The 16,052-nt window shown below is 43.3% G+C and overlaps 1 protein-coding gene across 1 annotated transcript in view; it reads left to right on the top strand.

Moving 5' to 3' along the window:
* NBAS (NBAS subunit of NRZ tethering complex) overlaps positions 1–16,052 on the top strand; it is a 317,592-nt gene that overhangs the window by 281,666 nt on the left and 19,874 nt on the right. Inside the window, exon 49 of the mRNA XM_082744160.1 lies at positions 11,546–11,685. Coding sequence (XP_082600286.1) covers positions 11,546–11,685 — 140 coding nt within the window. The remainder of the gene's footprint in view (positions 1–11,545; positions 11,686–16,052) is intronic.

The raw sequence follows: 16,052 nt of genomic DNA, 5'->3' as shown, positions 1-16,052 counted from the left end.
GACTCCTTCTGAGACAAATGAACTCCTACTCTCAGGTGCTTCTCTTTTCTTTTAAGATTTTATTTATTATTATTAAGATTTATTAAGATTTTTACTATTAAAATTTTATTTATTATTATTTATTTGACAGACAGAGATCACAAGTAGGCAAAGAGAAAGGAGGAAGCAGGCTCCCTACTGAGCAAAGAGGCTGATGCGGGGCTCAGTCCCAGGGCCCTGGGAACATGACCTGAGCCGAAGGCAGAGGCTTTAACCCACTGAACCACCCAGGCGCCCCTCAGAAACGCCAGTTTCCAAGATCTCAACCATGCTCAGTTTCCTCTTCCTTGAAGGCTGGAGCCGGAGAGGGACAATGAGGCCATTTTTCCTGGTTGGAGCCTCGCTGCATGTTATGACCAGTCTCTGTTCCAGCAATATGACGAAACACGGTGGAAGCCAGGGAATGGGGAAAACATCTATCTTCTCTGTCATGTTGAAACAGTAGAGCAGACACTTTGATATTTGGGGCAAAATGCTTCAGAAAGAGTCTGAGCATAACCACTATTTCTTCTTTAAGCTTTCCTTCACTTTCCAGTTACCCAAAGAACAATTTCCAACGTTTGTAGTATTCCAGTAACTTCTGTGTATTTCTGAGATTTCAATTTCTTTTATAGAGACACTTTTTCCAAAAACAGGATCTAAGGGAGCTTAGCCTTTGTTAGGATTCCTTTTCCGTATATTTTTCCAAACTGACTGGACTGTTTGAGCATAGCCTGGCTTCTCTTCTTCTCTGAGTGTAGATCCTCGTGTTACTGCTTTTTTGGGCCCTTAGAAAACACCTCTCCCAACATCTCTGACTCAAGTAAAATTCACCTCACGCCCCCTTACTCTTCTTACTTTCTCCCCCTTTCCCTTTGTCCTTGGAGAAGAGCAGTTTCTCTGTTCTCGGAAGCCAACGAGCTGAGTTTCTTCAGGTACATAGTAAAGGGAATACAGCAACGACCCTCGTGGCTGAGTTATGCCGTTCATCTGTAGTCTTCCTCCCCAAATACATTAAGTCAGTGAGTGTCTCCTCCTCCTCCCGTAAAAATGAAGTATTCTGTGTCAGCCTGGCGTGGCCGATCTTAATCTGTTTTGGAAGGCGTGTGAATTTGGTCAGGAAACTCTGCCTATAGCTGTAAATAACCATTCGCCACATGGAAAATGAACCCAGAAAACTTGTGTCTTCCCAATGGAAATAGGTTCTAGAATGTTACAGAACTGTGCCCAGAGTTTACGTTGGAGGTCATCTCCATTATTGTTCTTACCTTTCGCTAGAGCAGTAGAAAGATCAGGGCCTGGTGGACAAATCCTTTGTAAGCATAGGTCTTGGCCACCCTCCCTCCTCTCTTGCTTTACTGCCTAAGAGAAGATTCCAGAACTGTGAGCCTTGTCTACTTGGTGTGCAAAGTGGAACCTCGGGCTGGAGGAGGGAGAGCACGGTTTGCTCGCTGTCATTGCATCCACACACACACTAAAGTCTTCCTCGTCTCTCTCTCCCAGACACCTAGAAGACCCTAAAATGTTGGCTGCACGGGGTCACATATTCTCTGTTCTCTATCCCTTTCTTCATTCTCAAAGGTAATATTCAGGGTAGAGGCAGATTCTTACCGAGCAAAGATAAGAATAGATAATGATATTGCAATGTTCAATTACCAGAAAATGTAGGACTGCTACCTTTGCTGTGGCTGGTAATCCTCTTAGGCAGACTTTGCATACATCAAAGAGGGACTTAATATTTAATTATCCTCAAGGTGCCCAAAGTAGTGGCCCCACAAATCAATGTGTTGCTGGGAAACCAGCCAGCTCCTGCAAAATTCCACACCGAGTCTGTGGAGCCTGCTCCCTCACTGGTTTGCAGAGAGACAGCGATTTCTAGTTTTCTCATGATTAGTTAACAGAATTAAAAATTCAGAGGCCCTCATTTTTCAACTGCTTGAAAGGCCTTCCTGCCCATTCCCCATTCCGTGCCCTGGCGTGGAGGGAGGGAGAGAACGTGTGGTGGGGAAGGATGAATGTGTGGTGTTCATTCCCTGGGTACCATTTATCTGAGTTTTTCAGGTTTTGTAATTTTCTAGTTAACTGGTGCATGAAAAATATGGCCAAAATACCGATGTTTCCTCAAAAAATTCCATACCCCTTCACCTTATTGTTTTTTCTGTTTGTGTATAAAATAGGACATGTGACTTAGAGTTGCACCCTTTAAATTTCAATCCGTCCAGATCTGTAGTTACAAGTGATCACCAGAAAAAATTAGTTTAAGAATACTTACTATCATTATTTTTAAGCATGGAAATAAGCATTGAGCATGGAGCCCAACGAGGAGGGCTCGAACTCACAGCCCTGAGATCAAAACCTGAGCTGAGATCAAGAGTTGGACTAGTAACGAACTGAGCCACAGGTGCCCTAGTTTGAGAAAACTTCTAATCTTATTACAAATTCCTGCATTTTGCTTACTTTGAAACATGCAAGGACATATTTAACTCTTCTGGTTAGAGGCCAGTTTAGTTTCATTTGCCAAAACATTAACAAAAGACATACTTCTTTATCAGAGCTCAGAAAATGAACTGTAGGACAGGTTCAATATGCAAAGCTAGACTTAATTTCTTACAAGGAATTTACTGTTACCTTAAATGTCTTCAAAGCTAAGACTCACTGCTATAAATGATCTGCTTAATCAAGCATAGGGTAGTAGTTAATGTTAAAAATATACATACCTACACACATATATCCCACACATAGAAATTATCCACACACATAATATATCTTTAATAACTGTTGAAACTGATTCCTGGAACCAGAGGAGGCTTTCAAAAGCCTGACAATTCCATAGTCACATTTTCTAGAAGAGGACACGATGTCCAGAAAGAAGTTACTTCCTCTGATTTTAGCGTAAATGTCACCATTTCTAAAGTGACTGTATCCTAAAGTAGGTCCTTAGTCACAATCTATACCATAATGTCTTTAATTTTCTTATAACCATCACTGTCTGCTAAATTCTCCCTGCCTGTCCTTCTGTCCATTATATGATGTCTTTCTTCTTCCATTAGAATATAAATAACATGAGAGCAGGGAGCATACAGATATTCTCAGTAAATAGTTGTTGAATAAATGAATATTAAATTTTTTAAAAACTTATCTAAGGTCACCTTTGAAATGCAAGGCCAGGCCCCCTGAGTTTCAATTTGCTGTTCTTCCCACAATGGGGAAGGATGAGACCATGCTGTTTCCTCCTTATATGCAAGCAAAAATGATTTGCTTGGAATAATGAAGAGCTTTCCTTGCAGAGTGGCCTGGTGCTTCTAGGCTGTTGTTGCTGTTTTGTACTAATTTGCTGTCCTCTGCTGACAGTGATTTCTGACCAGCCAGTTGCTTCTCAAATGGAAGCAAATGAGTCACAAGCAAGCGTGTTTGTCAGACATAAGCAAGAGGTCTGAAATGTTCTAATAGAGCTTGATGATAATAGAGCTTTTCTCCTAAAATATATTAAAATTGAGAGAGCACTTGTGTTACTGGGTTCTGCAAATATTTGGAAACCTCGGAAGGCCCCTCTTTTAGGAATAAGGGTTTTTTCCCTTTAAAGATATTCGCTCTTGTCCTAGTTATCATGGGGGGAAGAGGGGACCATGGATTGGGTATGAAGTGCACGTTGACCACATGTAATCTTTAGAACAGCCTTGCCAAGTCATTACCATTCTCTGGTTGAGATGAGGTCACATAACCTGTTGAGGTCGCCCAGCTCGTGAGCGATAGAACTGGAGTTCAAATCCCGTCTGATCCCAAAGACTGTGTTCTTGGCTCTATACTGCGCTCCTTCCCACCTGCCAGGGAAAGATACTCAGCACTAATGTTTGGGTGGCCTTGTACTACGTAGAGCGTGCTCTGCTCACCTTCTCCTCTCTCTGCTGTGCCATTGCCTGGATCGACTATGACTGGGCATGAGGAATGAGGAGCTTGATTCAAAAAACAGAAAGCACTGCTTCATCTCTTAGCTTTTTTCACTTTCTCCATATAGAGCACGGTGTGTGTTCAGTGCTGCCCAGAATGTTCTGAAGAATGGCGGGCCTAGTAAGTCTCCAAGCACAGATTATGCACCATCCCCGTGCCATATTCTGGGACTAGACAAAGAGACCAGGCCATTAGCAGTGAAGTGTTTGGGCTCGTCACACAGAACTGCATTCGGCTCCCACTGTTACTTACCACTTGCTCGCTCCTTGACCTTGGATGTCACTATGGGATAGTGCATGTAAATCTCCAGCTTCAGTCCAGGTAAATGGGCCCTACTGGTGTGGGGACTCCGATCCAGTGGAGCACATAGATACAGAAGCAAAGAAGCAAATTCTCTGCAGATGCTACGGAGATGGCTACACAGTGCGTAGGGTTCAAGGGAGTGCACGCAGCCATCTGTGTTCGGAGGCAGTGAGGAAAGCCTGCTCCCAGGAGGTGAGCCTTGATTGAAGGCAAGAGATGAGACTGGAAAGAAGCAGGCTAGACTACTTCCAGTGTCCTGCACAGGTTCACCTTGACAGTGCTAAGCCCCCCCCGGGAGAGGGATGCCTGAGAAGCAATGTGATCAGATATGCTTTAGGAAAAGCTCTCTGACCTCTGCATGGACAGTGGGCAGGAGGGGTGCCAGTCAGTGGTCAAGTGGCCTGAATTTGGCCTTAAACTTGGTACCAGCTATGAAGATAGAGGAGGGTAAAGAAAGCTGAAGGGGTTACTGCCAGGGGCCTGGGGGACTGCTTAGACGTGGCGGGGACAAGAAACACATTTGGGGTCCCTCTGATGTTTGCCTAAGTTGCTGAGGATGAAGTGGCGCTAGGAAAAAGCAGAGAACAAACCCATTCTGTTGAGAAGGACACTAAGTTTAGGGCTGCGTTTTATACCTAAACAACACTTCTGGGGCTCGGGGTCTTTGTGCTGAGATAAAAGGCTTTGCTAACCCGCTTCACTGGGCAGACTTTCTTCATAGCCTTATAAACGTCGTAGGTCACAGTGACCCCTTCCTGGGACGCACACTTGGGTTTAGTATGTGCCACTGAGTGACTGCTCCATCCCCGGGCTCTTATCCCAGGGTCGGGTCAGCTCAGGACCCACTTGGGCTCTCTCTCAGAGGAGAATATCCAGGGCCTTGCGCCCAGAAGTATGAGAACCTCAGCAGCCTCGCCAGTCGTGCTAACCTCTCCCGGAGCAGTGCTGTCTCTGCGTTCCTTTTAAGGAGTACTGAGAAGAGTCGAAGGACGACAGGAGAAGAGGCAGGAAGCATTTGAGCGTTTGGATGTTGGAGAGTGCTGAGGCTATGTATGACGCAGCTGGAGGTGCCTTTTCTTCTGCGTTTTACTTTTGGCTTTTTGCTTGGAAAGAATTTCAGGTTTACCCCCCAAATTGCATAAATCATAGAGGCAGTGTAACAGCTCATCAACTCCCGTGAAGGTAGGAATATGGTGAATGATCCTCTACCTGATGGTAATTATTTCCCATTCATGAAGTGTGTTGATGGCATTAATATGTGCTTCATACTCACGAATGTCTGAAGGAAAACAAGCCACAGTGTCGGTGCTCTGGGAAGATGGCGATTTCAGGACGAGGCCTCGGTTTAGGGAGGCCACGTTCACGTTCAGCGGCCACAGAGACATTTCAGGGCAAAGCTGTTTTCGCCGGAGAATAGGTGACTCCGTCCACTTTCTCAAGGACAGCGACTCTCCGATAAGGAGGCTGCAAATGGACTTACAGCAAGGGCTAAAGTCACCTAATTCAGTGAGGACAGAAGCATCGCTTCCAGAGACAAAAGGGAAAGAGATATCTTCATGTTTGAGTCACACTTGAATTTTGCCCTTTAAAATCCTATGATGTTTAGTTAGAAGTGTCTGTGTGGGATCATCACTAACCGATCCCTCCCACCACCGCCCCCACGGACTGGGCAGGAGACAGCGGCATAGATTACTTTCTCTTTCGCAGGAGAAAAGGGTAGAATCACACAAAACTTGAAGATGAACTTGTGCGAAATGGCTGATTATTTTCACTCATCTCTAGCAGGCATACTGTGGAGCCATTCCAAATCCCGTCTTATACAAATAAATGAGATTTTAACAAGAGATGCACATTAACCCATGCTCCCATTATCCTAAAACAGCCACATTTCTTCGTATGCTTTTTCTGTCCTGTCTAATCTATAGACCCGATTCTTATTAGAAGAACTCATAGCACACACCCAGCTCTCCGCTTTTTTAATATGTAGCTGTCACTTAAAGAATCCCTGTCACCTATTACGTCTTCCCGTCTGCCAGTCACTAGGCTAGCTCCCTTAGCCACATTCTCTTATTTAATAATCACAACTATACTATATGATGTGTTTTCTCTTCGTCTTACAGAAGAGGCCGGTAAGCCTCAGAAAGGTCCAGCAATGTCTCCATAGTATAATGTCTTTCCCTGTTACTCTGACTTTATCAGCACTGTTTTGAAAGCTGCGTATTTGATCAAAATGCCCTTTATCATTATTTGACGGTCTCCTTGGGGAGGTATGTTGAAGCCCTTGCTAGCCACCTGCTGTTCAGTTATCCTCGACACTAAACTGTGTTCTGTGGTCACTTCCTCTTGTAACTGTTAAGGCACATGGTTCAGGTCTCTATATGCCTCACCCTTGCCTTGGAGCATCCTAGCAGTCTGTATTTTAATAAGAACTGTGATACTTTCTGGAAAAGAGAAAATCTGATTTTTGCCTCGGTCTGCATTCACATTCAGCCTGCACCTTGTTTTCAGATGTTTTGGGGAATTTAAATTCCCATGGTATTAATATCGATCTGATGCTTCTGCACCTTCTGTAAGCCTTTGAGACCCATGGCTTTCACTTTTATTGACTCAAAATAATACTTCCCTCTTTAATTTCTTTGCAAATAATTTGCCAGATTTATAACATTCTGATTTTCTTCAATTTAGGATTAATTTTTGTAACCGTGAAGGAGTAACATTACTAGTTGTGATATGAAAATATATTGGGCCAAGACCCATGTCCTTTCTGTTTGAAGAAGTTTCTTTAGCCAGTTTTTAAGTTGAAGGCTGTTCACGACAGATTATCTTTTAGTTTTCTTTACCTGAGAATGCTTCCGTTACCCCTTTTTATCCTAAAGGTTAGTTTTACTATATAAAAAATTTATAGTTGACAGTTCTTTTAACACTTGAAAAATATTCTGCCACTTTTTTTCTGGCCTCTGTACTTTCGGATAAACAATAACCTGTTACTAAAATCACTTCTCTCTATAGGGAATGTATTGTTTTCTTCCTGGCCTCTTTTAAGATTATTTTTCTTTGTCTTGAGTTTTCAGGTGTTTAATTATGGTGTGTCTGGGTGCAGATTTCTTTGGGTTTACACTGTTTGGGGCTTTCTCAGCTTTTTGAATCTGTATGTTACTATCGTCCACCAAATTTGGGAAGCTTTAAAATGTTATTTCTTGAAACACTCTTTAAACTCTACCTTTTCTCTCTATTCCTCTGGAACTCTGATGAGAAATGATCTTACCTGGACTATCTTAAATTTTTTGGTCAGGAGTCAGAAAATACTGAGTCTAAGTATCCTCCTTCCCTTCGATGAGGGGATATCAGACACTGTGCCTGTGTTGTGCCTCCAGTCCTGTGGTCCCTAAAAGGTTAGCTTTTAGGAGTCCTTTGGTTGTCTTTTTTGTTATTTCCAAATTGTGCTTAGCAGGGAGGAATAGGGAAAAATAGGGTCAGAGGCATTTTGTTTATCAATTTATGTTTATGTTTTTTGTTTGTTTGTTTTAAAGAAATTGGACCCCTTTTTTTTTAGATTTTATTTATTTGTCAGAGAGGACAAGCAGGCAGAGTGGAAAGCAGAGGCAGAGGGAAAACAGCCTCCCCCCTGAGCAAGGTGCCCGACGCAGGACTCAATCCCAGGACCCTGGGATCATGGCCTGTGCCACCCAGGCATCCCGTGTTTGTCCTTCTTTATGCCGAAATTCACTTCGAGTTTTGGTTACCTGAGATTATTTTTAAAACCTTATAGGAAATGATGAACAGGACAAACTTATATTATCTTGGTGAATTTAGATAAATTTAGGTATTTTAATACGTAGACACAAATTCTAGATTAACACTTGTGTATCAAAGTATGTAATGATTATCCAGCAAAGCATATTCTTTCTCAGGCTTTAAAAAACATGTACTCAAGTCCGTTTTCAGGCCCATTTTCTTCTCTCATGGAGGGTGAGGCTTTTGCAGCTACAGTGGTAGAGAATTTAAAATCACTTTCTCAAGAGCTGAACAGTGTAAACATTTGAAACCCTTTATGATGTGAGAGGGAAATGTTCCGCGACAAAAACGCACTTTTCATAACTCTGTGTCCACATGAAGAAGGTGTTATACAAAGAATCTCCTAGCCAAACACATTTTAAAAAATGGAAACTTTTTGGCACACTGATATAAAAACAAACATATGAAGGTTTTTTTTTTTTTTTTTTTTTAAAGATTTTATTTATTTATTTGATAGCGAGAGATCACAAGTAGGTGGAGAGGCAGGCAGAGAGAGAGAGAGAGAGATGGAAGCAGGCTCCCTGCTGAGCAGAGAGCCCGATGCGGGACTCGATCCCAGGACCCTGAGATCATGACCTGAGCTGAAGGCAGCGGATTAACTCACTGAGCCACCCAGGCGCCCAAACATATGAAGGTTTAATTGATAGTTTTTTTTAAAGATCTTTCTCTCCCTTAGGATACACTTCATGTCCTAAAAATTGACAAGCTGTTAGTTTTGAAAAGAAAGAAACCCAAATGATACTGAAAACAAGAATCACTTTTTTCTGATCTCTTCTGCTTCCTGGTAGGCATCGAGTAACCCGTGGTGGACTCCACGGTCCACGTAAAGGAGAAATCCCTTGTCTTTCATTCTGCAGGAGTTAATTATAGCAAGTGGAGTATGGACTCTGCTTGCAACATTTCAGACCTACCATTCAGTTGTTTTTAAATACTTTCAAAACACAAAACCTTTTCTTCAAATAAACTGTAAAAACTTGGATTTTAACTCAGAAAAGAGCAGCCATTTACCAACCTCTCTTTCCCACTGCTGACTGTCAGTCACCTCCTCAGAAATCCTGTGACTTTGGTGGATTCTTAGAGTCCGTTTAGCAGATGAGGGAAAAGAGACTGAGAGCCGGACTGTACTGAAATCACGCAACTACCCGTAAAGCATTATTGGTCAAGGCATAACGTCAATAAACGATACCCCCCGCCACCCCGCCCCGGGTCTCTTTTAATGATTTCCTTCTCAGTGGCATCTTCTTTATGAGCCTCACATCCATCTTCAGTAACAAAAGAGCCAAGAATTTGGCTCAGAAATTCGTGGAGTTATGGCCACTCCATGAATATTTAATATCGCCATTCTGGGCTAAGATATTTTATAAATGATGGAATGTCTTCATTTATTCATTGGTTTATCCATCTGTTCAAACACTCAGTAAGTGCTGGGCATCTGCGGTCCATCAGGCATTATTTTAAGGAGGAGGGAAAAACCAGTGAACAAATGAAAGTCTCTTTTCAAGGCGCGTCCACTGTGATAGAAGGAGAAAGAGAGTAAGCAAAAAGATATATAATACGTCACACTTCACATACTTTTATGTGCTAAGAAGGGACATAAACAGAGGTGCGAGATACTGACGGTGGATGGGAATGCAGCCCGAGGGGGCAGTTACACAGCGCCTTCTCCGATGAGGTGACGTTTGAGAGATTTGAAGGAAATAAGCAAACAAGCCCCACCGATGTCTGCAGAGAGAATGTGCCAGGCAGAGAAAACCGACCAGAGTTCCTGAGGTGGAAGCGTGTGTGATGGCCATGGGGCTCCGGAGCTTGGAGAGGAGTTGGCGGTGGGAGGTCGGGTCCAAACAGGTAGACATCTTGAGTTTGAGATGTTTTTGGTTTTAAACGTTTCTTTATAAATAGGCAAGAATATATTGCTAAACTCCCAATTAGACCACCCATTTAAATACTTCAGAGCTCATCTGGCTTGTTGAGTCCTCTTGTTCCAGAACATCCTGATCTGATGATAATTACGTATCAGCTCTACCGCTTGCCAGCCACATTATGCAGACAGAGAAGGCAGTTTCCTCATCTGTAAAGGGAGGTTAATAACACCCATGCTGTTCTCCAACCAAAGCCATTTTAAGGGTGAACTCTTCCTGGATTCTGAAATGATTTAAAAGACTATAAATTCTCTGGGGTTAGTCCGTAGAGAGTGACATGGGGCTTCAGGCAGGCTTTGAAGGATCTGTTGGGTTGCCGTGTGAGCTCCGGTTGCCACAGTAGTTACCAGTCATTTCATGGTACGTATCAACTCTTGTGGAAATAGGGAATTCATGCTATACCCTGTTCAGGTGGCTATTTTGGATTAGAGCCAAAATGACCACAAAATTAAATGCTTTGGAAACATGCATTTGTATAGGCAAACTAACAAATGTGCAGGTCACCATCCGTTCTCGGTATCCTTTCAAGGTATCTGTCATCATCTGAGTCTCAGGGACCCAAATGTAGAGAGTCTATGTTCAGAGAGACTAGGGAACAGGAAAAGCAGCTGTTGGCTTACTTTTATAATTAAAACTGCTTTCTAATTTAGCATAGCAAAACCGTCAGCCGCAGATGTTGGAGGTGCGATGGGTTTCAGGACTGTCTCGATGTGAAGGGCATATCATTCAGTTACACAACAGGAGGACGAATTTGTGTTCTTGACATGGTCAGAACTCCTTCTGCATTAGAAATGGAGATGAGGGGGCACCTGGGTGGCTCAGTGGGTTAAAGCCTCTGCCTTCGGCTCAGGTCATGATCCCAGGGTTCCTGGGATGGAGCCCCGCATCGGGCTCTCTACTCTGCAGGGAGCCTGCTTCCTCCTCCTCTCTCTCTCTCTGCCTGCCTCTCTGCCTACTTGTGGTCTCTGTCTGTCAAATAAATAAATAAAATCTTTAAAAAAAAAAAAAAGAAATGGAGATGGGAATAAAAGGATATTTTTTTGATTTTGATGTGTCACAAAAATCCTATGACAAATGCACTTTAGTCAAATCTTTAAATTTCAAATTAGACAAATTGTCTAGACAACGTGAAAACTTAGCAATAATCATCCTAAAATGAGAAGTAGAAATGCATTTATGATAACTTAAATGAAAAAAGTTTGACTAATGTTAGGTATGATGAACTATTATAATTTCATATATAATAATTCTGTATTTTAACATAATGCTTATTAAATACCAAGAAGCCAGTCCTCTACTTGTTTGAATTTATTTTTGTAACGAACGTTCAGAACCTTACTGTAATTTGTTCTAAACATTTGTTTAACATAAGGGTAAGGCTTAGAGCTTTTTAAAGATTTTGGGGGGTGGGGGGTGGTTGGGATGGTGGGGTGAATCTCTCCTTTCAACACATGGTAAAAAATTTTCAAGAGTGTTTAATCAGAATCATCAAATGTGAATTCCTCTGTAAACCAGTGACGTAGCCTCTGCCACCAAGGTCAAGTGTGTATTTCCACTTCCAGGTAGACATAGCTGACATTGAGAACGAAGAGAACCGCCGCGCTCTCTTCGCGGAGCTCCTGGAGTCCAGCCACCAGGAGGCGGAGTTTCAGCACTTGCTTTTGCTCTTGCAAGCTTGGCCACCTATGAGCCAGGACTCTGTGTAAGTGGTAACATAAAGTTACATCTCTTTTGTCTGCTCTTTCATTTTAAAAATTCAGTACCTTCAAAAGAAATACATAAAATCAGCCCTTAGCAGAAAGGAGAACTGTTTATTTGAAATATTGCACTTTCTTTCCATTTCTCCTTGCCCCTACATGCAAATATTTTACTCAAAAATATCAGACTGTGCTTAGTAATAACATCTAACTTAGGGGCGCCTGGGTAGCTCAGTCAGTTACGCGTCTGACTTCGGTTCGGGTCATGATCTCAGGGTCCTGGGACCAAGCCCGGCCTCTGGCTTCCTGCTCAGCGGGGAGTCTGCCTTTCTCTCTCTCTCTCTCTCTCTCTCTCTCTCTTCCTCCCTCCCTCTACCTTACCTCCCCGCAACTTGTTCTCTCTCTTTCTCCCAAATAAAAATATTTTTTAAAAAATCTGATTTATATAGCGACAAAATCATTGTGTTCTAGTATTTTCACCAGGAAATGTTTCGAGTCCCTTTTAACACAGCTTGCAGTGCTAACTGGAGAATCCGTATGGAATAAATTGATAATTCGCATTTATTGAGGACACATAATGTTATGTGCAATTTACATATATTACCAGTTCACTGTATAAGCCTCCCCAGAGGCAGAAGGAGGAGGGAGTGGAGACACAGAGGTAAATGACTTCAGGGTCCCGCGGCTGGTAAGTGGAGGAGGCGGCGCTCTACCCGACGCCCCGCCCCCTTCACACCAGCCCGCTCTGTGTCCTGCCGAGCTCACAGCTGCCACTGGCGGCCGCGCTCCGCCGTCCTGCAGTCCTCGAGCTGCCGGCCAGGCTTCCTTCGGAAGAGGTGGCCAGCTTTTCTCTGAGCACACATGCTTCCATCATGAACTGCTGCTCCTCACTGGCCAGAACTAGAAGCCCCCGTGGCCCTGTTTCAGACGCCTGCTTGCCCCTCGCCCAGTCTTTTCCTCCCACGCTCAGCACCGGGCTGCCTGCACCGGGCTGCCTGCGCCGGGGCACGGCTCCTGGCCTGGGAAGGAGATGTTCCTGGAGATAAATCCACCTGCGAGCAGTTTTTGAAGGACTCCTCCAGAACATCTAGCAAAGACCCTTTCCCTTCACCCTAGGATGAGACTGTTCTAGTATAGAGTGACATCTTTGCTTTGGGTCCAGCCACGTGTCTGAGGAAAGGGGTAAGAACGTTTCTGAGATCTCTGTCATTTGTGGCGTGTGTGCCACCCGGATAAGCAGCTTTCGACGTGACATTCTTACCTTCACTGCTGGAAACCCTGCTGTACAGGATTTCCCATCATTAAACCTTCGGTTCCCCATGGGGCGCTGCACTGAAGCAGCATTGCCGTTTGGTCCTGGCTGTCTTGGCAGAGCTAACCTGGGACTCCCAGGGGCTTGTTAAAAGTGGTCTCCCAGCAACGCCTGCATGGCTTGGTTGGTTAAGCAGCTGCCTTCAGCTAAGATCATGATCCCCGGGTCCTGGGATCGAGTCCCACATCAGGCTCCTTGCTCAGCGGGAAGCCTGGTTCTCCTGCCTATAGCTTTCCCTGCATGTGCACGCTCTCGCTCTCATCCCCCCCCCCCCAATCTCTCTCTGACAAGTAAATAAATAAAATCTTAAAGAAAAAAAAAGAGAGAGAGAGAGACAGTCACCATGCTTGATTTGCTGAGTCTAGCTCTCCCCTGAGAATCTGTTTCTAACCAGCTCCTCTGTGACGATCATGTGTGGTATGATATGGCCCACTAATTAGATTGTCAGTAATGCTTTGCTTTTTTTAGCAGATGATTAGGGTTGCAGTGTAGGTTTCCTCGTGCCCTCAAAATGGATCTCTTGGTCTAAAGAGAATTTCTCAGTATCAAAGTACACTGCCCCCAGTCTATTAGTTTACTGTGGTTTTACGGTTTCTTGTACTTTGAGAACAGTGACCATTTCAAATCACTCACTTACCCACAATAAGTAAAGTCAACCTCACTTAAGACATTTATTGCATTTTAAACATTTACTACATTTATAGATTTAAAAAACTTTAGTTTTTAGAGGTACGTTCTTTGAAAGCCAGTATAAAGTGAAATTTGTAAATTGCTAACCTATGTTTTAAAAACCTCCTTTAAGGGATGCATGGGCGACTCCGTCATTTAAGTGTCTGCCTTCCGCTGAGGTCATGGTCCCAGGGTCCTGGGATCGAGTCCCACTTCAGGCTCCTTACTCAACAGGGAGCCTGCTTCTCCCTCTGCCTGCCATTCCCCCTGCTTGTGTGCTCTCTCTCTCTCCCCCTCTCTCTCTGACAAATAAATAAGATCTTTAAAAATAAATAAATAAAAACCTCCTTTATTAACTCATTAGAATCAAACCATTACTGGTCCTCTTACCCCTCCTACCAGCCATACCTCTCTCCCAGAGGGGACCCGAGGGTAGGTCAGGTAACGTCTGTTTTGGCTTTTTCCTGGGCCAAATTGGTGTTTTATCACAAGATGATGGGACACTTTCAAGATTGTGTTGTTGTTTTTTTTTTTTTAAAGATTGTATTTATTCATTTGACAGTGAGAGGAGAACAAACAGGGGGAGCCGTGGATTCCCTGGGACCCTGGAATCACCGCCCTAATTGGAGGCAGACGCCCAACCGAGTGAGCTACCAGGCGCCCCCAAATCTGTTCTTAAGAGTACTTTGAGTACCTTTTTTTGGTTGGTGGATGACCCAGTGTATGACTTCAGCACTTCGGAGTAACACCCCCATAAAGGGAGGGAGGGGAGAAAGAGTGGGAAAGGCAGGAAGAAGGGAAGTGGAGTGTGACAACCACTGAATGTCGCCAGCTAACACAGTAAACTTGAAAACTAAGAAATTTGCTTGATCCACAATGACTGCTAATTTACTGAGCCAACTTGGGTGTTTTCGTTTTGTGTGCTTGGTTTTGTAAAATATAGGTATTTTAATAGTCTGAGTTACGTGACTGTCATACATTATGTTGTTAATGAATTAATATTTAAAATTTTGTTTCAATTTTTAAAGTTTTTTTTATTTAGATTCAATTAATTAACATATAGTGTATTCTTAATTGCAGAGGTAGAGCTCAGTGATTCGTCAGTCTTACAGACACCCGGGGCTCATCACATCATGTGCCCTCAGTGTCCGTCGCTCCTTTACCCCCCCCCCACCTGCTCCCCCCCGCAGCCCTCCCTTCGTTTCCTATGATTCTCTCTTGTGTTTTGTCTCACTGTCTGATTTCCTCTTATTTTACTTTTTCCTCTCTTCCCCCATGATCCTCTGTTTTGTTTCTTAAATTCCACATATGACTTGAGATCATTTGATAATTGTCTTTCTCTGAGTGACTTATTTCACTTCAAATGGCAAGTTTTTTGTTTTTTTTTTCTTTTGGCTGGCCGAGTATATTCCATTGTGTGTACACCACATCTCCTTTATCCACTCATCTCTCGACGGACATCTGGGCTCTTCCCATAGGTTGGCTGTTGTGGACATTGCTGCTATAAATATTGGGGTACCAGTGCCCCTTTGGATCACTACATTCGTATCTTTAGGGTAAATATCCAGTAGTGCGATTGCTGGGTCCTAGGGTAGCTCTATTTTCAACTTTATGAGGCACCTCCATGCTGTTTTCCAGAGTGGCTGCACCAGCTTGCATTCCCACCAACAGTGTAGGAGGGTTCCCCTTTCTCCGCATCCTTGCCAATATCTGTCATTTCCTGACTTAATTTTAGTCATTCTGACTGGTGTGAGGTGGTATCTCACTGGGGGTTTGATTTGTATTTCCCTGATGCCTCATGATGGGCATTTTTTCATGTGTTTGTTGGCTATGATGTATGTCTTCTTTGGAGAAATGTCTCTTCATATCTTCTCCCCATTTATTGATTGGATTATTTGTTTTGGGGTGTTGAGTTTGGTGAGTTCTTTATAGATTTTGGATACTAACCATTTATCTGATAAGACATCTCAAATGTCTTCTCCCATTTTGTCAGTTGTCTTTTGGTTTTGTCAACTGTTTCCTTTGCTGTGCCAAAGCTTTTGATCTTGATGAAATTCCAATAGTTCATTTGTGTCTTTGTTTCCCTTGTGTTTGGAGACATATCTAGCAACAGGTTGCTTGGCTGAGGTCGAAGAGGTTGCTGCCTGTATTCTCCTCAAGGAACTGGATGGATTCCTGTCTCACATTTAGGTCTTCCCTCCACTTTGAGCCTATTTTTGTGTGTGGTGTAAGGAAGTGGTCCAGTTTCATTATTCTGTACATGGCTGTCCGATTTTCCCAACACTGTTTGTTGAAGACACTGTCTTTTTCCTTTGGGCATTCTTGTGTGCTTTGTTGAATATTACTATAGAGTTGAGTGTCCATTTCTGGGTTCTGTGTTCTGTTCCATTG

Source organism: Mustela nivalis (genome assembly GCF_964662115.1).
Source record: "Mustela nivalis genome assembly, chromosome: 8".
Lineage (NCBI taxonomy): Eukaryota > Metazoa > Chordata > Mammalia > Carnivora > Mustelidae > Mustela > Mustela nivalis.
Note: the sequence above shows the minus strand (reverse complement) of the source record. Positions and strands in the feature narration are given on the sequence as shown.